General features: G+C 36.4%; 2 protein-coding genes across 2 annotated transcripts in view; one reads left to right on the forward strand and one right to left on the reverse strand.

Annotated features, from left to right (window-relative positions):
• The window catches only part of KPNA5 (karyopherin subunit alpha 5), a 19,182-nt gene extending 1,414 nt beyond the window's left edge, over window positions 1–17,768 (forward strand). Inside the window, exons 2-13 of the mRNA XM_008637790.2 lie at window positions 1,963–2,064; window positions 2,147–2,246; window positions 3,021–3,115; window positions 3,956–4,087; window positions 4,358–4,446; window positions 5,610–5,709; window positions 7,315–7,478; window positions 8,535–8,613; window positions 9,597–9,722; window positions 10,569–10,696; window positions 12,343–12,521; window positions 14,107–17,768. Of these exons, the coding sequence (XP_008636012.1) occupies window positions 1,963–2,064; window positions 2,147–2,246; window positions 3,021–3,115; window positions 3,956–4,087; window positions 4,358–4,446; window positions 5,610–5,709; window positions 7,315–7,478; window positions 8,535–8,613; window positions 9,597–9,722; window positions 10,569–10,696; window positions 12,343–12,521; window positions 14,107–14,294 (1,482 nt within the window). The 3' untranslated portion in view covers window positions 14,295–17,768. The remainder of the gene's footprint in view (window positions 1–1,962; window positions 2,065–2,146; window positions 2,247–3,020; window positions 3,116–3,955; window positions 4,088–4,357; window positions 4,447–5,609; window positions 5,710–7,314; window positions 7,479–8,534; window positions 8,614–9,596; window positions 9,723–10,568; window positions 10,697–12,342; window positions 12,522–14,106) is intronic.
• FAM162B (family with sequence similarity 162 member B) overlaps window positions 16,611–22,015 on the reverse strand; it is a 6,480-nt gene continuing 1,075 nt past the window's right edge. Inside the window, exons 2-4 of the mRNA XM_008637941.2 lie at window positions 21,637–21,748; window positions 18,569–18,677; window positions 16,611–18,355 (exon numbers count right to left, since the gene is read on the reverse strand). Of these exons, the coding sequence (XP_008636163.1) occupies window positions 18,239–18,355; window positions 18,569–18,677; window positions 21,637–21,748 (338 nt within the window). The 3' untranslated portion in view covers window positions 16,611–18,238. The remainder of the gene's footprint in view (window positions 18,356–18,568; window positions 18,678–21,636; window positions 21,749–22,015) is intronic.

Here is a 22,015-nt window from a genome sequence, read left to right on the forward strand (position 1 = left end):
GATAAATTATGAAAATAATGGGTGTTTCCTCTCCTATGCTGGCTGTTGTAACAATGTTACGCTCTGCTTGATCTTAATTTGTTGGACTGGTGTTTTTCAGCTCTTCCTGAACTGGGGAGGAGGAGTTTATGCAGGGAGATGAGACTGCTTGTGCTCCAGAAGAAACTGTAACTGGTAGATAGACCAAACAAGTTTATTCTTTTCAACCAAGAGCTTCTGGGTCCTTGTTGAGTGCTAGAAAGAATGGCTGGTCTTCCAAAAGTGGAATGCTATTTCTTCTTCTTTTGTGGATTTAAATGGAATTAAGCCTCATCTGCATTCAGGATTCTGTAGGTTTTTTGTGTCCAGAATTATGCCCAATCCATAAGAACAAGGGAGAGAATGCCTTGGTTTAGGTTCCTGTTGAAATAGAGCTGGATGTAAACATGGAGTTGTTCTGCAGTTTTGGACATGTACAACAGCAGAAACGTAGGTCTGTAGAGATCTAGAGGGGCAAAATAGCCAGGATTTAGTAGGTGGTTTCATTATTATGCTTACAGCTGAAATCTTAGTCAATGGACCAAGAGTCTATAATTTCTTTCCAAAGGTACGAATGTAATATTCTTAGAATTGTTGGTTACAGTAGTTGTAAGTGTAGAACTGGAATAAAGATAAAAATTTAGATTTGGTTTCTGAGGTGGCTGGTGTGGGGTCTGTAGCTCAGACCCAGGAAGCTGTGACCAGTCCAGAGAGATGGTCCTGTGAGGAACCGTCTTCCCGGGGCCCGGTGTCTTCCCTCAGCCATAGCCAGAGTGCCTGTGCAGAGAGGCTGTCAGCTCTTTAGTGCTTCTCAGCTCGTGATTTCAGCTCTTGCTCTGCGGGGCGATCTCCAGGCCAGACCAGGAGGAGAGAGACGAGGAGACTCGTATAGCAGTTCCGCATGGGGCAGCTTTATTAGTCTGCACCCCGCGAAGGGGAGGCCAAGGACGAGCTCTCTCTGTTCTCACAGAGGCAGAGGGCTAGATCTTATAGGGATACAGGGAGTGGGTGTCAGAGGGTAAAGGCCACTGGGTTACAAAGGATCTGCATAGGGTCTCCAAGAGGATTCTGGGTCTGTCTTCTTCTTACCATAACTGAAAAGTGGTTGCCTTTCCAGGGGAGTTCTGCTGGGAGGTTAGGCACTCTCCTTATCTCAGCAGGCCTCCCTCCAGGGCAGAGGCTGGGCATACCCCACAGGTTTTTAGAAGGAAACAGGGCAATGTGAATGTTTTGCTTGTATGCCAGAAAATGAAGAGGCACTCATTGAACATAGTTTATTAAATGCTACAGTGCTGGTATGTATTCTGAGCATAGGCAGTGTGTGCAGCCAATTGTAAAGCAATTTTTGGACATAGAGAATGTTTAATATTACATAGTTTGAAAGTTCACCTTGAAGCTACACAATTTCTGTCTCTTCTATATGAAAATTATGTTTCTGGTTTAATCTTTTTTCAGCTGGGTATAAAATACAGGTGCTGCTTAGTAGTCTTCTGTAGAAGGGAGGAATGCAATGTGCTGAAGCACAAACACTGCCTATGTGTTGGTGACTTTAGCCTGTAAACTAAGAAAGGGGAAAGTAGCTTGTAGAATACCATTCCTTGCTTAAAATGAATGCTAATTATAAGGGATAAAAGACTAAAAGCAAAAAGATCTGTAGCTTCTTTTTCATGTGGAAGAAATTATGGATCTTTATAACTAGTAAGAATTTAGTTCTAAATGTCTATCTGAAGTGTTGCTTTACAGTTTATCAATATACATGATAGTGTTGTTCTCCTTTATGTTTTCTAAACTTTTGTGTAGAATTCACCTTGCATGGGTGAATAGGAAGGTGAGTAGTTAAAGTTCTTTGACTGGTATTGGTGAAAGCATTTCTTCAAGTGTATGCCATCAGTACCCATGCTTTGGTAAATTCTAACGTCTCCCAAACATTTCCCCTTTGTTCAGCTGTTTAAACGCCGAAATGTTTCTCTTCCGGGAAATGAAGAATCTATGGTAGAAAGCCCAATTCAGGATCCTGACGTCAGCTCTACTGTACCTATTCCAGAGGTAAGTACTTTAGAGTGTGTTTAGAATGTTACCTATTAGTGTGCATAGTACTACACATAAGAAATCCTCCTTTCATTTTTAGGAAGAAGTTATTACGGTAGATATGGTACAGATGATTTTTTCGGATGATCCTGATCAACAACTCACAGCAACTCAGAAATTCAGAAAATTGCTCTCTAAAGGTAGGTAAACATTGCCTGGTTTTTCTATTTGCTTCCTTCTATGTTATTATGAATTATACTTAGAGTCAGTTAACCTTTAGTTACGTTTTATTTTAAAATAGAGCTTGCAGAAACTTGTAGTTCTGTTTATAAAGAAACTGTGCCAAATCTCTTCTGAACTAATGGCTAAATACAGAAATCTTCATTATTTCAATGTTAAGCCTTTCAGACAAAGTAAAAAACAAGGATGTTTTGATTGAGGTGTCCAGGGCAGTAACTAACTGCACGTTAACATACTTAGAGTAATTATTGCAGTGATTCAGCTTCTCATTCCCATTCTGTTCTCAAGTGGAAAAAATTACATGGCTGGCAAAGAAGAATTGTAACTTGTTTCTGTTGGAGCTGTAGAACATGCAATCTTAAGTTGGTGCTGGTATGTGTATAGCATGATAGGTAAAGGTGTGCTTGGTCTTTTTAAAATAATATCCAGTCATAACTGCTCTTCCACCAACCTGAGTTATTGGTTGAAGGAACAGTGTTTTGTGATGTGCTACTAACGTGCCAATGGATAATAGTATGTGTTACTGTTGTTATATGTAACAGGGTATTTACTAAATTGTATCTCGTCATAAAGATCCTGCAGTCTTCTCAAGTGAAAAGTTTGTAACGCCTTCTTTTGGAAATGATTGAATGAAATTATGATAAGACCTACAAATCATATTCATGGTTTTTGTCATACTGAAAAAGTAATTTATTTGGTCTTTTTACACGGATATGTTTGTTTTTATTCCCTAGAGCCTAATCCACCTATAGATGAAGTCATTCAAAAACCAGGAGTAGTACAGAGATTTGTGAAATTTCTAGAGAGGAGTGAAAATTACACTCTGCAAGTGAGTTTGGCTGGTACTGATTGGGGGTTTGGAATGGGATTAGAAACCTTCCAAAAGAGCTTTGGAAGGCACATGTTGTTTTGTTTGGTGGGGGTTTTTAGTAACCAAATATAATTATTTGTTACCACTGAAGCCATATGTTTTCATTATTGCTGCTAAAAATGTGGCTTAGCTTTGTGAATTTCATAGTAGTCTTTAGGGTCATGTGGCTTAGCTTTGTGAATTTCATAGTAGTCTTTAGGGTCATGTATTCATCTGGACAAAAACTTGGGTGTTGAAAGCAGAAGGTGTTCCAAGAGGATGAACAGAGTGGTATATTAAGATCATCAGTAATGATGTGTGAGCAGAATCTGTGTCGTTAATGTTGAATATATTGTAGTACTTTCCAGCTGAAATCTTAGGAAAAAAAATTGTGGGAAACTGAAAGGCTTGTTTGAAACCCTTTTAGAAAATTTTTGAGAAATATCTAATTAATGATAGGAGTAACTAGTTCTGTCTGCTCCCCCATGGGAATAGCAGTTAGTCCTTGTGGACATTTGTACTAGAAGAATTAACTTAATATTGGGTAAACAAAGGGTATTTGTACTAGTTAATAGTGATTTGAAATCTTTCTTAGTCCTGTAAGCCAAAACCTAAAAATAATGTAGTTACTGAAGGTTCTTACTAAATAGAGATTTTGTCAACACGAGGTATAGAGTACTACAGTAGTAATTGCATTTCAGTGGAAAGGAAAAAAAGTTGGAAAATTAACCTCTGAAACTCTTATGTCAAACTTCGTGTCAGGATTTTAAGTTTTACTGCTGAGTTGTTTAACATGGTTGTCTTTGTGTTCCTCAACAGTTTGAAGCAGCTTGGGCTTTGACAAACATAGCGTCTGGAACTTTCTTACACACCAAAGTTGTAATTGAAACTGGAGCTGTTCCCATTTTTATTAAGTTGCTTAGTTCAGAACATGAAGATGTACAGGAGCAGGTAACTATCTTCTTGAGGGGCTTTATAACTACTTAAAATTCGGTAATGAATGTCTTTTTTGGGGGCTGTTGGTTTAGAGAGGCTTTGAGCCCCGTTTGCCTACTAGCTAGTTGATCTGCCTTCAGGAAGATAAAAATTTACTGTCACGGTATTTTTTCCATCATGGATTTCTTTTTCTATTCTGTAACATTTGCTGTAAAAAATATAGATTATCTGTGAAAGTTGATTTGCAAGCATGTATAAATTCACTTGGATGATTTTCTTTTTAAGGCAGTGTGGGCTCTTGGGAACATTGCTGGTGATAATGCAGAATGCAGAGACTTTGTTTTGAACTGTGGAATATTGCCACCTCTCTTGGAGTAAGTATAGTAAACTAATACTATAATATATTGCACATGTATAGATAAATGAAAACTTCAACTTAGAATTTACTTGAGAAGAATATAAGTTTTTTTCTAAATTGAGAATCATAACGATATAATAAGAAGCAATTTAATATTTTGGATTACACGAGCATCATGCATATCTTTAATTAATTAGTCCATGATGGAAGCTTTTCGATGTTTGCAAAAGGAGAGAAGTGTTATTTCACAGGTATGAGATTTCTGTATTGTGCAAATTCTGTGTTGCCAGATTTCTGAATGTATAGGGTAGGAGAAATGGTTTAATTCCCACTTGTATTTATATGATTCCATCTGCCTGCACAACAGGCTGTTTTCTCCACCTTTGTCCAGTAGCTCCAAGCTCTAGTCTTCTGTTTATCCATTTGCTTGTTGACATGAGTTGACAGAGTAGTTGTCACATGAGCTGTGTTCCACTAGAAGATTTCACTAGGAATATCATTCCAGCATTTACTATGTGCTTCCCATAGTATCTTCACCACAGGGAAAAATCTGTGCAACACAAATATTGTTCAGTTTATTACCTCTTGAAGTAATAAAATGACTTAAAACATTTGTAAAATAGCTTAGAATAGCAGATTACCTTCACCGAGGGTTTAAAGAATTAACATTTTAGACATTTTGGTATGTATCTGAAAGTGAACCTGATTTTTCAGGTGTTGAATCTTTTATGTACTGTTTGGCAAAAGCAAAAGGAATGCATTAATTTTTTTGTAAGGACTTCGAAGTTTTAACTTTTTTATGGAACTATTTTTATTATTATTAATTGCATTCTCTGAATGAAAACATCAAAGTTCATTCAAAGGAGGGTTGCATCTCCTAGCCCCTTCTAAAGATGATCAGAAAAGTTTAGTTGAATGATTTTTCAAATAAGCAATTGCTTACTTTTTTGCACGTACATTATTTGGGAATGAGACATCCATGCAAAATAATCTGCTTAGATTCAGTTGATTTTAAGAAAATAGTTGCAGCATATAAGCTATGAAGAGAAATAAATTTAAACTAGTGACCAATAATAGAATTTCTCTTCTTGATTTGATGTTCTGTTGGTAACAACAGACATAAAGTTACTTAATTTTAATAAGAAATTACTTTCTTTTTGTTATTGTTGTCTCTCACAGATTGTTAACAAATTCGAATCGTCTTACAACAACTAGAAATGCAGTTTGGGCTCTCTCCAATCTTTGTAGAGGAAAGAACCCACCTCCAGACTTCAGTAAGGTATAGTAAAGTAGTAATTTTGAGAAATCAGAAAGCTAAAGCATACTTACGTTTGTAATATTTTATAACAAACAGATTCTTTGAATCTGGATATAGTCATAGATTTTATGTTTTTAATGTCATCACACAGTCTTGCCCATCTGTTGTATCTGTGAAAAATCATCTACTTTGGCACCTATCAGCAGTAAAATCACATCACTTAAAATCTTGAGACTGTAGTCTGATGCAAATAGTCATACACTGGTGTGAAGTGATGGACAAATTATACATTCAGCACTAAACTATGTGGGGCTGTATTTTCTCCAGAACTGTAGTAGAGAATGTGAGTTATAGTTGAAGCTTCCTCAAATTTTTTTTTGTTCTATTATTGTGAGTGCATGCTGCATGAATAAAATTCTGAGTTTCCTGCTCTGTCAGATGCAGTTAGATCAGACTATGATGACAGAGAAAGCCTATATGCTCTCCCCTTTTTTTTCTTCTTCTCTCTAGTATGTGGCTATAAAGACTAGAGACTAGTAGGAGTTTTAGCTTCTTGTTTTCAGTATGAAATTAATTTCTGGTACGGTCAATGACTTTAAGAGCGCTGGACATTGGATATTCTGGTAGAAGAGACTGAGGTTAAACGACTAAAGTTTAACTAAAGTTAAACTAACTAAAGTTAGTCTGGAGAGAGTTTACTGCATGAGTTAGTAATTACTGTTACTGCTACTTATTGAAGAAATATTAACAAAAAGGGGGGATTTCTGATGTCAGTTAATTGATCACCTCACAATGACTCTGCCTAAGCTATATCCTTTACTAGTGTTTTGTTCTGGTAGTGAAAAAACAAGATTTGTTGCTGCTTGAATACAAAACCTCACAGGAAAAGGATGCTCTATAGGCAGCTGCTAATAAGAATAGGTCCTCTGCTTTTTGCCCTTTGCAACAGCAGCAGTTGGACACATAACAGAGGCTGAATTTGCATAACCCATGTAAGGTAAAGAAATAAGTTCTACAAAGAATATGACATTCCCAGGCTATACAGCAGAAACCTGTCAGGTTCCAAATTGTGTCAAGATGGTCTAGTTCATTTGGCTCTGTGTGGAAGTTACGGAGATTAAGGCCAGAGGGTACAGCAGCAGTGAGACCTGAAATGAGACGTTGCTTGTTTCACCGGTTCAGTGAATGTTGGGTGCTCTGTGAGTTACTCTGAGTTGGTTACTACAAATAACTGCCAGTACTCCTACAAAGCCAGCAATAAAAAATCCCCTTTAATACTTAGAGATTCTGTTCCCTGAATGATTAAGAAAAGCATCAGTAATTCCTGGTCATCTGGTTACCTGTAAAAGCAGATGTTTTTTATTTAAGCTGAACAATTACCTACTTAATAGAGTATCTCTCAATAAATATGCTGTGAATCAGAATTTATCCAATTTGCTGGTTTGAATTGGATATCTGGTTTAATCAGAAAGTTTTCCACCTGGGTCCTCATTCATTAATGACCTCGTGTACTTGAGCAGTAAATAGTTTTGCACATTTAAGCCATTGCAGAGTGTTCTCTGAAACTTGGAAAGTACACCTAATTTTAGAACACCTAATTTTATGCAATATTTTTCTTTAACCTAGGTTGCTCCTTGCTTAAATGTTTTATCAAGACTGTTGTTTAGCAGTGACCCGGATGTATTAGCAGATGCTTGCTGGGCCCTCTCTTACCTTTCAGATGGTCCCAATGATAAAATTCAAGCTGTTATTGATTCTGGAGTGTGTCGAAGATTGGTAGAGCTGCTTATGTAAGTCTTCTTTTCACCAAATAAGTGTCTTATAGTACTGTTAATGTTAAAATTGAGCTGTGTTTTCTCATGTGAAGTCTTAATTTATTTTTGTGAAAACTGATGAACGTGAATTCAGTCTGAAATCTTTTAAGCTGCTTGCTAGGTTGCTCAGCTCCTGGAATTATTCCTGACATTGACAGTGAAAAAAGTTTTCTCCAAAGTATTCCTTTTTATTCTTTAAAATTTAATGCAGGATTTCATATACATAAAGGAACAGAAGGGTGAAGACCAATCTTGAATTGTAAATTAATTTTTTTTTTTTTTTAATTTCACTGTTGTACTTTCCTTTGTAGGACATATAATTGCTATACAGGCAGTTCTTGGACTCAGCGAAGTGCAGAGGCAGGCTAGAGCCACTTTTGAACTGTTGCAATATATTTGGGTTATGGCTCATTATTTTCCTGGAAAGGGAGACTAAATGCCTGTGTTCACATGGAACTGCAGAGTAGGTCAGGGACAGTAGTTCCCAGCATGGACAGCTTGGCATGCTTCCCTGTGAAAAGCTCATTTTTATAGCTGTCAGGAGAGGGTAAGATTGCTTTCTTTTCCATAGAAGCTCTAGGACAACTGAGTAATTTCCTTCCCCGGCACATCAGGCAGCTTAATACGGATTTCATGCGCTGGCTTCTAGGATTACAGACTCAAAAAAGGGGGAATTTTACTTACTAAAACTACTAAGCTTTAGTATACACCTCATAACACCCCCTCTGTTTTTGACTGTTGAATGACACACATTCTAGTATCATATTTAATAATACTTGAGCTGGGCGAAATGGATCTGCTGGACAGATTGCTCTAAGTTGTGTTTTCCCATAGAGGTGCTCAGTCTTTGAATCAGCAATTCTGTTGTAGGGTTGCAGTAGTCAAATTTGGCTAAACAGGGGGAGAGTGCAGTAAGTAATACAGTGTTTTTGGTAACTAAATATTTAGCACTGGAAGTAAACCGTTTGCTGAAAATGCAAAATTAATCTTTTAACACTTGGTAATATCAAGCAATATAATATTTGTCTCCAGGCATAATGATTACAAGGTGGTATCCCCTGCATTAAGAGCAGTTGGAAATATTGTTACTGGGGATGATGTCCAAACACAGGTAAGACTAGTTGATTTAAGAAAATTATTTGGCAAGACAGAATTTTGTAAAAACTTTGACAAAATACATGGCCAGTACAGGTATCTGTGTACATTGCTGAAAGAGGCTTTCTAGAAATCTCTGTTGTTGATTTGATAGTTTAGGCTTCTATTTTAAGCATTAAGTTAATGCAAGAATGAACTTTTGGTTTTTTACAGCATTGTGTGTAGTGGATTGCTTCGTTTCTGTATGGTACTTTGACTGTTGCTTGTCTTTTTTGTTTGGGTTTTTTTTTTCCCCCTCCTTACAGGGGAAAAAAATTCAATTATTTATTATGGTTCCCCTTTTTTCAGTCTTAAAGGCAGTCAAGGTTCTCACTTCTAAGCTAAACTTATACTTGATTTTACTGTGAATTTGTATGTGATAGTCTTACTGATGTAATTTATTCTAAAGATCTATTTTATTAATTTTAGGCAATGGAATTGGTTTTGAAGCAATGCAGGAAACAGCAGGACAGGTCCTACTTTAAAAAGAATTCTGTCTAAAAGGCTGACAGCAGTAGTGTAAAGAGAACATAAGGAAAAATGTTAATTGCATAATTTATGAGCTCTAGAAGAGAGGATTTTGCTAAGGAAGTAAATGGAAAACCTTTTCTCTTAAAAAGTTAACAAATAACTGTACAAATTAGATGTCCACTTGTCAGTTATTTTGACTTGCTCATATTTTAGCCTTAAGCAGCCTTACTTAGTTCCGCTGTTTTCAGTCTTTTGGTCTGAACTTAATTGAAGGCAGATTCTTTCAAATTGCTGGATTGTCTGGTCACACACTACAGCATTGGACACTTTAATTTTGCAGGATATGACATTTTGTATAATATAAATGTGTTGCAAAATCTTTTGAAGTCCTCTGTAAAATGCTTCTATATTTTTTTATATATATGTATATTGCACAAGGATATATATATATATAGTACAACCCAGTTTTCAATTTTTAAATTATTTTAGGTGATTCTAAACTGCTCTGCATTACCGTGTCTCTTGCACTTGCTTAGTAGTCCCAAGGAATCTATCAGAAAAGAAGCATGCTGGACTGTTTCTAATATAACTGCAGGAAACAGAGCTCAAATTCAGGTAAAGCCTGGGAATTTGTTACTTGGTTGGTTTTGTTTTCATTTTGCTACTTCGCTTGATTTTTCTTCACAAGGAGATGTAAACAGATACTGTATTGACACTGTATTATTTGTTTTAGTCCTGACTGTCTGTAATTTTATTTAACCTAAATGTATTCTTCTAAACTTTGAGATACTATTTTGAATAGAAATAGCTGTCACAATTTGTACTACAAATTTGTCCAGTGAAAAGTGAACCAGTTTGAAAATGCTGAACATTCGTTTGGATAAAAAACCGGCATGATGTCATCAACCCTGAGTTGTATTCTTCTGGAAATTACTGCATCCTGACTATTGTTCCAGGTGTCTGGAGCTACCTGAAAAAAGGTTCTGATCCATAAAAATGAGAATTCTGAATCAGAATACATACTCCAAAATGATTTTTTTCCCCCTTCTATTTCAATCAGAGATGAAAATGTTACTTCCTGATGTGATTTAAAACATGTCATAGTCTCTAATTACAGACATAGTCTCTTGATGGAGACTTCAGACCTCAACAAAATGGCTTGATCTTCAGTTCAAACACTCCTGATGTGTTGTATGATTTTTAAATGGACCAATCCAGTAAGCTGTGCTCTGCCCACCAGAAACAGAGAAGTAAAAACCCCCAGGTATTCTGGTGGCTGCTACGCTGCAATGTTGGAATAGTTCTGAATTTTAGTTTAGCATTTCTAGTTTGTATGGCACCATCTAAACAAAATATTCTTTGCTTTGATATCAGCAGGCATCACTAATTCTTGTGGTTAAGGCTACTAGTGCTCTGAAATCTTTATTAATTGTTGTAAAATGTTACAATTTCATCTCTTAGGCTGTTATAGATGCAAATATTTTTCCAATATTGATTGAAATTCTTCAAAAAGCTGAATTTCGCACCAGAAAAGAGGCAGCATGGGCCATCACTAATGCAACATCAGGAGGAACCCCTGAACAGATTAGGTAAGCTTGTGTATGTTACTATTTTCTCTGCCTAAGGATCTTATATAGGGCATTTGGATTTCTGCATTTGAATCTTGACAGTCATAGCAACAAAATCCTAAACACAGCCTCAATTCCTTGAAACTCTGTACAGAGACTAGATGTAGAAATTCAGAAAAATCTTAATAAATTAATCAATACTGCTTTGTTTCAGTGGTGTTGCACCTAAAGCTGTCACAAGCTTATCTTCCAGAGCTGATATTACATAGTCAAATGCAATTGGAACAGTTGATGAACAGTAGTTTCAGTGTTTGAAAATGGAAAACTTTGGGGGGGGGTTGTTTAGATAACTTGTGCAGTGTAGTTGTGTATTTGTGGACAGACTTCAGGGACTTTAGTGGTTTCTTCATGTATTTTAAACTCACTATAAGTATTATTTTAAAGCAGATATCTAAACTCCTTGCTCAGAACTGAGTTTGATTAAACTTTTACTGTCAGTAGCTATTTATATGCTGCAAAGATAGGACTTCCTGAATTTCTAGAATAAAATACTCTCTGGTTTCTCTGAATACTGTCAGAATAATGATCACTTTGAATCAGTAGCTGATAATTTGATTTATAAATTACTGTATTATTTGGAAGCCAGAACTGAAAGATCTGTGATAACTTTCGCAGCAAATTTGGGAGATCTGTTGCAAGAAGTACGTTCTTATTTATAATGTAACTAATCCTGGTTTTCTTACAACTACTAAGTTATCAGAGAGATAACAGGGATAACAAAGGAAAGTGTCTTGGTTTTTTAAATTTAAATTCTGTTTTAATTGCTTATATAATGTAACATTTTAAAATCTAGAATTTTAAAAGAAAATTTTAATTCAGGATCTTCAAATAGTAGATGTGCATATTATACCACAACAATGGCTTCTCATCAAAAATAGTTATATTATTGGTGTCATGAAGTTGTAGTCCTCCTAATGTCCTCAAGGTATTACTGCCTAACTGCAGGGATAGTTTTAAACCACTGAATTAAACTATATTTAGGCAAACGTTGTTGTCTTCATTTTACTTACATACTAGAAGCAAGGACACAGGTTATGACTTGAAAAAGTTCATACACAATTTTTTTCAAAATTGGGAAAAGGAATGGGATACTCAGAATCCCAGTATTTTTGTCTTTGTATTTACAGTTACATCCTTCTCTTTATAGTAGGTGATGCTAATACTTAGCATGGACTGCTAGTGTGGATTGCGTTAGCACAGAGCAGTGCCCAGTGTTCTTACAAGTATCTAATGTGCTTATTGATATTTTTACCACTAGAAAATTTCGACTGCCTGAGAAAATAACTTCCTGCTAAAATTTTTTTCTCTTATATTCAGTTAAACCCACCTGAAGATCATAGGTGAAAGAAGTTAAAAAGACTACAGATTTCACACTCTAATTAGGAATATACATATTAACTTTTTTTATTAGGATAAGTTTAATATTTTTTCATTTTGGGCTAAGTTTCTCTTTGTATTGTTGCATGTTTTAGAAATTTTTGTTGTTTCAGCCACTTTTTTTAGCAAAAATAAGTATCAGTAGCAGTAGACGGGTATGTCAGAATAAATGTGCTGGATTATCAGTTCTTTTCCCTTCCTCTGGTTTTTTTTTTTTTTATGTTATAAAGGTATTTGGTAGCACTAGGTTGTACCAAGCCTCTTTGTGACCTCCTGACTGTGATGGATTCAAAAATAGTCCAGGTGGCTTTAAATGGACTTGAAAATATTCTACGTCTTGGAGAACAAGAGTCAAAGCAAAATGGAATCGGCATTAATCCTTATTGTGCCCTCATAGAGGAAGCGTATGGTAAGGAAACGCTTCTTGTAAAACTACCTGAACTTCCTTATTCTAGGCTGTGAAAACAAAACCATTGTGAGTCATTTTGAAATTTGCAGGTAAGTTTTAATACAAGAATTACTCCAAGCATAAGTAGACATAAAGTATCACAAGTAAGGTAACACGTAGGGAAAAGTGGTTAAATACAGAAAATGTCTGGGTGTTTGTCTGCGGTCAGTTTATGAAATGTCCCTCTAGAGAAACATTCTCAGAAGGGTTTAACACAGGTGTCCCAGTCTACTGGGACCATGCTTTGCATAAGTTTATCAGCCATTCCTAAATAAATTTTTAATACTTCAATACATAGTCCTGTCTGGTACAGTTTCATTACCAACAGGGATGTAAGATCAGGGGTTTTTAAATTGATCCCAAAGTTGGATCACTTTTTAATATAGTAAATATCAGTAACAGCAAAATTAACTTCAGATCATAAAACTAAATAAGTTTTTACTTTTGCAAGTATTTTGTTTAGCTTTTTATAAAAGTTCTTGAATTAAACCGCTATGTAAAAGCATACTATAAAAACTAATTTGTGGAATATCATGACTGGATGCTTTTGATTTAACAAAATTAGTGTTACAATTGGCTTATAATGAAACTGGCAATCTTTATGGAGAGTTAGCTTTTTTGTAGCTCTGACAAACCAAAATTGGCAGACATTTGTATTTCAGAAACTGCTAGTAACAGTTCTAATTGACCACATTATATCTGATTAGATGGTACTAACTTTCTGTAAAGCATTCTTTACATCTAAATTCCTTGTTACAGAGCTCAATTTCTTTAATCAAATGCATGCTTGAAGAACTGAGCAATTAAATGCATAAGAGAAATAAGTACTGAAGACCTTAATGGAATTTATTGTGTTGCAGATTTTTGGTCCATTCATAATTTTAAGTATTGACTCTCTAGGTTCTCTTTTTTCCTTTAGCATTAAGCATAGGGTGCTGAAGTTGTAGAATATAAGTTCAAGTAAGGAAAACAGCTGATTATATCACCCTCATTGCTTTGGCCTCTGCAGTCACCAGAACGGTTCATTTGAGCTCTTTCTAATCCAACTTAAGTGAAAACTACATTATCTTAAAAAGCTAAACAGGAGTTTTGTATCAACCTGACTGACTGCCTAGCACTTAATTCAGCCAACAGAGCAGAGGTTATGTCTTCTACTTGCAAAATGGTAAGCTTTCCAAAAGGTAGTATCTTTAAATATTACAATTAAATTTGAAAAAAGATACCAGACTGTGCCCAGTGACAACTCCATGAGTGAAGATAGAATTTAGAGTTGGGGAAGACTGAAGAGTAGAAGAAAAGAAATTGGGATATTAGTTTAATTGAAATGCTTCTAGCATAGTTTTAAAATGAGTTTGGACAGCAGAAAATGAAGACTAGAAATACATGGGTTAGGAAGTTAAGAACCAGTGATATGAAATTAATTGAGGTGACTTGGGATAGCATCTTTTTGTCTTAAGAAGTACTGCTATACTATAAGCTGTTTCCATTTGAATTCATCATTCATTTAAGCAACTAGATTTTTAAAAATGTTCTATTTTTAATGTAGGACTTGATAAAATTGAATTTCTTCAGAGGCATGAAAACCAGGAGATCTACCAAAAGGCTTTTGAACTCATAGAACATTATTTTGGTGTTGAAGAAGAGGACTCTAGTATTGCACCTCAGGTGGATGAAAGTCAGCAGCAGTTTGTGTTTCAACAGCAGGAGGCTCCAATGGAGGGGTTCCAGCTCTAAACTACTGAAGTGAATATAAGCGTAAAATTTAAACACTTATACGGTTTGGGGTTTTTTTTCTCAGAGGTCTTTTCTTTGTGGCCAAAGTTAGAGGAAAAGCTGAATATGTTTTGCAGAAATAGATGAAGAAGCAGCTCATGCACTTTTATATATAAGTGTTAGAGACAACTGTTCTCTGTTTTGTATTTGTGTTCTTCATTATCTCTTATGTACAGAAAACAACTGTGAGTAATCATGTCTAAAAGCATTAAATGTGATTTAACAAGAGTTTAGGTAAGACTTGGTAGGATTTTAGGTAGTAGTTCTGAATTTTTCATGTAGTCTCAAACTTCATATCAGCAATACAGTTACTGACAGTTGAATTTTTGGCAGTAGGCTTGACTTGCCCAGTCTCTATCAAATCTACCTCTTGTATTGAAGCAGAAACATTGCTTCAGAACTAAGGCATGAAATAAAGATGAGCTTGTAAGAAGCTGAATTGGAATGTGAAAAATATTTATTTAAATTGTGAAACTTTTATGCATTACTTACTTTACAACACACTGTTGGAATTTATTTATAAAATGTATTTAAAGACATAATAGATATACATATATAATGCTAATTACCTAATATGATATTGAATATATGAAAAAGTTCTTTCTTAATTATGTGGGAAGATGACTATTTCAGAGGTTTTCAAATTGGAATCAGCAGAGACCTTGCTGGTCATTTGATGTTGGCTCTGTAATGAAAGCTGCTAAATGGCATTACAAGTCAGCCACAACTGCAGTACTTCGCAGTGGAAGCAGCCACTGCAGTTACCACAAGAAGGCTGCAATTAGGAATGACAGAAGGGTGACGCACACAAATCACCAAGCTGATGTTTTACAGCTGTCTTCTGTCAAGATGTGGTAACACCACTTTAGTTTGAGAAACGTTGCAATGTTTGCCTTTTAGTACAATAGCTTCTTAAAAGTTTAGACAGTAGGTATTTTTGATCAAGTATGCTACTGCCACTTGAATTGTTCCTTAGGTTAATGAATTTGGTTTGCTTTTGGTAAGACAATAGAAATACTGCAGTGAAGAATGAATAGTGAATCACTCCAGTTGAAGGAAAAGGTTGTTGTACTGTAAATAGCATTAAGTATGTGGACACCAAAACTAACTAGAAGTTATTGTCATCTAAATATTTAGGCTCTACAATATACAGTGTTTGCTGTTAAACACTAAAAGAAATAGAATTCTAATATTTACGTTAACAATTTTGAGTATGGAAAAATGTATGCTCTGCTTTGACTTGCATATAAGTAGTGTTTCTGGTGTATTAGTAGTATATCTCATTTGGAGAAATTAATACTTTGGGTTAACTCTGAAGTATTGCTATTTTTTATTACCTGTAATTAATGTATTAACATCAAACTCCTGGGTTAAGTGAAATCTGTGACATATGAGAGCATTTCATGCTTCATAAAAAGCTGCAATTTAAACTTCAAATCACTTACCCACGGCACTGTGCTTGTCACTAAAAAATATTTTAATGCACTGAAAAATACAGGTTAAAGGTGGTATCATTTACAGTACCATTTTATATTTAGAATTTTTTTTACATGCAAGTTAAGATTCTAAGATGTTTCACTTTGATGTTACAGCAATATATTCTATATTGTAATTGAATGTGGGACTTGAAGTGGATTTTCTAAAATTAATGGTCAGTTTTGACTAAGATGTAACTGGGAGGGAAGCAACCTCCCTTTGAAGTCTTTTTAGTGGAAGATAGAAGTGTAAGAAGTGTATATAGGAGTGCTGTTACTTTATGAACTCTGAACAATGAGATATTTTAGCAAATGACACTTTAAACCTAGATTTGTACAGCATACAACAGTTTTGAATAGTGTGATAATATTGAGTACAGCTGCCAAATTTTCATATAACGTTAGGTGATTGTACTTATGCCCTTTTTACTCTCATAGTTTTAGGTTTTCGTACACCAACCTTCATTCTTTCCCATGGTCTCCCCACTCCCCATCTATCAAAGAACAGGGTAACAATCATGGAAATCTACCAAGATTACTAGCAAATGCTGAATTTCAGTGTTCTAGTGTAAGAAAATTATTCAGGTAACAGGGTATTCCTTTGTTTCTAACAACCTTGTTTTGATAACAACCAGCTGTGCCTGCTTTTTATTTGGAGAACCCTGTAAAACTACGTTTATAAGCCTCTCCTATTTAAACCAAATCTGAACTATGAAAATCTTAATTGAAAGACTTGAAAATGAAGAAAAGAGGGGACATTAAAGTATTACATTTGTTTTGAAAGAATGTCTTCAGTTGTGTGGATATATTATTCTATCTGTGTGGATGGTTAGTGACTGCACTTTACGCATTTAGACAAACTGTTTCATGCCTCTGATACGTTTGAATGGAACAGTTTGAAAGGGAACTAAAATTGATGGACTTGGGATAATGAAAATCCTTATTTAAACTCAACATTTGGTTTACCCTTAAGTTGTTAAAAATTGAAGATTCTTTAAAGGATATACATACAGGATGGCCTCTCCTATTTTATCACTGGGTTTATATCATACTTTGTTAAAAGCACATTAATTAACAAAATAAAACAAGAGATTATGACATAAGGTCAGCTCTGGTGTACTCATTTGCAAGTAGGGGCATGATTATGATGATGTTACCTAAACAGATGAAACCAGTATGGAGAGAAAAACAAAATAAAACTGTGATACTAATTTCTCTTTTGAGTTTGGCATTTTATATGCAATCTGAAATGTCCCATCAGTTACAAAGTCTGTTTAAAAATACAGGGGTTTGGGTTTAATTAAAAGGGTACCATTTGTTCTGCTTAAATGTGAATACTAACTAGCTAATCTATGCAACTATGCAGAGCATAAAATTTTTTTTATTAGTTCCCTACTCTTGTTACACTGAATCATATCTAATTCTTTTGTCATTGCACTTTTGTCTGAGGACTGGTTCAATACAGCTTTTTAATTTTCTAGTATTTGCTTTACACACTGTTGCTAGCAGCAATCAGAAAATAGTAATAATGTTGGCACAGAAATGTTAGCTGTAGAACAAGTTTGCAACTGGAAACTATTTATTGTTGGGCCTGTCTTTAAAAAAATAGTAAAGATGCACTATTGTCTTTCTTCCGTGGTTAATTCTCAGTTGGTTTAAATTTATTAAATTGTACAACTGAGAATTTTTGTAATAGGTCTGCAAATTGATATGTGGACTTAATTGTGACCTCAAGATTTCACTGAAATCTGGAATGAGAAATTTCAGTTACTTCTGGCGCAATGTCTTCATATAATGTGTGGAAGCTAAATTACCTGTATTAACTTCAGACAGTAATAGTGCACCTTTAAATCCAGGCCAAAGGCCCTTTACTGTAACAGAACACATATAAGTAGTATGCAATATTATGGAATGTTAAATCTCCAAATACCATACAGAAACCAATAAAACCTATTTTACAGATGTTTATTGTATTTATGTAGTGATTCAATAAGTGTTGCTTCTTAAAACTAAAAAATGCAAGTGCCATTTTGAATACAGCATTGATGCTAATGGATTCAAACTGGCAGATTTGTGCACTGAAAAACTGCACTGTCACCAGACAGAAAATTTCTTGGGTTTAAATGTTTTGTGGTTATCTGATACCTGATATTCTTAGGAAACTACCTCATCTCCTTTAAAACTAAATGCTTTTAATCATATGCAAAACATTCTAAATAATTTTAATTACATGCAACAAGTACCCTAAATATCTCCCTAATGAAAGAGACCCTCCCTTTTTTTTTGTGATGCTGTAGCTGCCCATATTGGCTCCAGAGTGTGCATGCTTCAGTTGTCCATTTAGGGGTGAAACTCACTAATTGCTCTCAGCAGCTGTTCATTTTGCTCTTCAAAAAACTCTTCCGAGGACATTCAGCATTTCAGAGGAAGTTACTTTGTCTTCGTCTCCGCGGCCAGCGCAGCCTCCGCAGCCAGTGCAGCCTCCTTCCGCCACTTGGCCTTCTTTGCCAAGTTCAGGCTTGTTAAGGACTCGTGACGTGCAGCAGCCTGAGGAAGTAACAGCATAGGAGTAAGGATGCGCCTGGGGAAAGCTACCCAACCTTGGGAATGGGCAACAACCACTTATCTGCTGGGGGGTGGCAGAGACTAGGTTAGCTAAAACTCAGGCAGTTGTAAGCTGCTGCTCTTGGTTTAGGTTTGTGTGCTTTTCACAGAAGCCCATCATTTTAAAGTGTGCTACTTTAAAAAGGTCGTACTCACCTTCTTAGCTGAAGCAATCACTGCAAAACAGGCAACAATTGAGAGACCAATCATGATGTAACAGGCTTTCACTCGAGCTTTGTTTCTTGCCTTGTCTAGCATCTCTGGCCTGCAATTAAAGTGGTTGAATTGAGTCACTACAAAACGGCAAAGTATCTCTTCAAAGCACTGCAGACATAACATCACAGTTTAAAAATAAATATAGAATTAGCTTCTGAAACAAGCATCTTCAGCTTGCTGTGGTTCGTTATGTATCAGCCATTTTCTGATGCTAATCCATTTCTCTTGGAAAAGCAACATTTAATGGATTTAGACTGTTTGGGGTTTTTTTTAAGCTGGAAAAAGAAAAATTGTTCAGGCAATAAATGTTTGCATTTCAGTGCTTGGGGTAAATAGACCAGAAATCATACTTTAAACTCTAAATGTAGTGAAAATTAAGGGGGGTTATCTATTTAAAACAGATGGAGATGTATACGTGGTGTCAGATGGATGAAGTAAAAGCAAGTTCCCTTTATTCAAAGTTAACTTTAGAAATCAGTTACTGCTATATCTAACCTGTTCAGGTGGTGTTCTGTAGGCTAAGGTCTTTACATCCTTGGATTCTTGATTAAAGCAGAGTTTGTACTGCTATGAGTTAGAGGTTTTAGTTCTTTATTAAAGCAGCAGCCCGACAGAAAGTGGGCAGCTGATGTCAGCCACCTCACTATTTCAGGAACGCACAAATAAACAAGAACAATCTACAGGATTATTTTTGCTGGTCATCAAAGGCGAAAGTAGTGCAAACTGCCCTCTGTTTGGCAGTAGTTGGTGCAAAGGAGGCGTTTTACAGCCCGGCAATCTGCCTTGGTACAGCTCCCATTTCCACCCTCCTCTCTTCCGAGCTGGCGGCGTGGCCCTGAGAACCAGCAGTACAGGAAATCGTGCAAATTGTCCCAAAACGTTCAGCTAAGTCTTTTTCCAAGTCAGACATTATACTTGGGAGTACAGTTTTTAAGATGTTCATAATAGTATTGGCTGTGCACCATTTTCCTTTCATAATTCATCATGGGAATGCTTTATATATATATGTATAGATAAATATATATTTGTGAGATATAAGTACCTGTTTTATACGTATGTATAAGCCCACAACTATATGTGTAAAAAGAATAGTTGCATAAGGAATTGATGTTGTGTTCTAAGTAAAGATGGTGTAATGCTCTCTTTCCTCCAAAGCACCTTTAGCTTTACTTTAGAGTAGCGTGGTGGGATGGGGCAGAGCTGGGGATTTTACGGTGCCCGTGAAAGCCTGCACCAAGGCTGAGGGCTGCAGTGCTTCTCTGTAAGGTTCAGTGTGGTGGAAGAGGACAGGTCCCATGAGTGGCAGTGCTGTGCCATCCCTTCCTTGCCAGCACACACTGGAGCACGTTGTGCACGCTGTGTTTCTTGAGCTGACTAACAATGCCTGCAGTTCTAAGGACCTGTTTCTGGTTTGTACAGTGATAAAAATCATCTTCAAAACAAACTGTACATCAGACTGGCACGTAGGATCATTAATCCAATAATCCATTTGTGGCAACAAAAGCAAAACCATAAATGTTATTAGTCTGATGTATTAGCCTAATTATATTTCACAGCACACTAATTGAAACTCCTCTGAGGCAGATTTTCACTTTCTCCCTGCTTTCTGCATCTGCTTTAAGGAAAACAGACCTCACAGCGTTCTTCTCTAATTGCATATTAGGGGCTTTGCTATTCAATCCTTAATCAAGACTCCAGGTAAACCTCTGGTGAAGTCAGCAACAGCTGAGGTTTTTTTAAAAAACAAACCACAACAACCTTGAATAAAGACTGTAGATTTGTTTCATAGTACAATCTTCAGCGGTTAGATTGTGTTCACAGGTAACACCACCTTGCAATTCTTTTTTTAACATGAATTAAAACAGTGCCACAGTTCAGCTTCAATATCTCACAATTAACTACTTCTAGTATATTACTATTTATGGTCTTAGAGTTCTAAAAATACTTTGCTCATCCAGAAAGCACGAAGTGGTGACACGCACTTGCCAGGCCAGAAAGGAGTGATTTTTGTGCATGTGTATGACTGGCAAATGCAATGTGTCTTTATAAACAACTCCCAACGACTTGAATAGCGTTTACAGCTTCTGAGACATCTGAACCTTCATCTAGAGGAAGGTGGTGAAACTAAGAGCAAGAGAGGTTAGACTGTCCAGAAAGCCACTGTCCAGCTCAGCAAACTCCAGTGAAACTGTCAGGAACCAACAAAAACAGGCAGAGGATGTACCTGTTGCTTTACACAGCTCTGCACACTGCTTATTCTCAACGTGTCACCCAAGGCAGGGACATACTGTTATGATAAAAAGTAGTGTCCTGGAGAGATGTCTAACATGCTATCTAACATCGTAAGAAAAGGGAGCCTTAAGCATTAGAGGGGTTTCAGGTATTTAGTGACTGACTCCCTTAGGGGTTGCTAATTTTCAACAAGTCAGAGAACTGTAAAATCCATGTGGTTTTGGAGGGAATGGACCTTCAAAGATCATCTAGACCAGTGCATCAGCAAGAATGGGAGACTGAGGCTATGTCAAGTACTCAGTTTTCCTTGATGAGGGATGCTCCTGTCATTACCTCCTTCCCTATTTTTCCTCAAATTCTATAATAAAAAATAATTTTTTGTATGTAATCATTCAGTGACAGCTCCCTTAGAATAGTTTATGCAAGCTATAAACAGAAAATATTGTTTACCAATAGCATCCTTCCTTCTCTGATTGCACGTTAGGAATAAGCAAAACAAACAAGCCAGTACATAAATGTAACCAAGGCTGTCTATTCAAATGGAGCCAGTTCTTAATCCCAGGCTCTAGGGACTCCAGCAAGGAACATTTTCTCATCTTAACCTCTAACCAGGACAGGAAATTCTCTTGCCCTCTAATTTTTTTCCAAGTCTCAGTGTTGTAAAACTGACTGTTTTAAACTCTGTGGAAAAGCTTTAATTTTTCCACAGGATCGGGATCACACCACTGCTTTCCCTTCAGCTCCATGTTACCCTTGGACAAGGCCAGCGCACTTACGGGATCCTCAGAGGAATCTCTTCTTCTGTCTTGAAACGTCCAGTCCAGAGGAGGATTTTTTTGTCAAACTTCGAAGGTTTGTAACTTGCAACCACCTTGTGAGCCTGCTCAGCTTAAAGAGTAGGAAAAAAACCCACTTTGTAAACCGTGCACTACGAGAGAACTACAACTGGTAGTAACGGGTGGAAGGGAAAAACCCTGCCCATCCAGGTATTTGGAAGAGTAATTTAGGGATCAGACCTTCAGGTCTCGGCTACGCAGTCACCTCCGCGCAATCTCTGGAACATCCCCGCATGCAGCGAGTGTTCCTGCGGGTCTGGTTCGACCTCCCCGCCGCCCGCGGGTGTGGGTACCCAAGCCACCAGGGGGAGCGCGGGGC

The sequence above is a fragment of the Corvus brachyrhynchos genome, unplaced genomic scaffold (assembly GCF_000691975.1).
Source record: "Corvus brachyrhynchos isolate BGI_N302 unplaced genomic scaffold, ASM69197v1 scaffold14, whole genome shotgun sequence".
NCBI lineage: Eukaryota > Metazoa > Chordata > Aves > Passeriformes > Corvidae > Corvus > Corvus brachyrhynchos.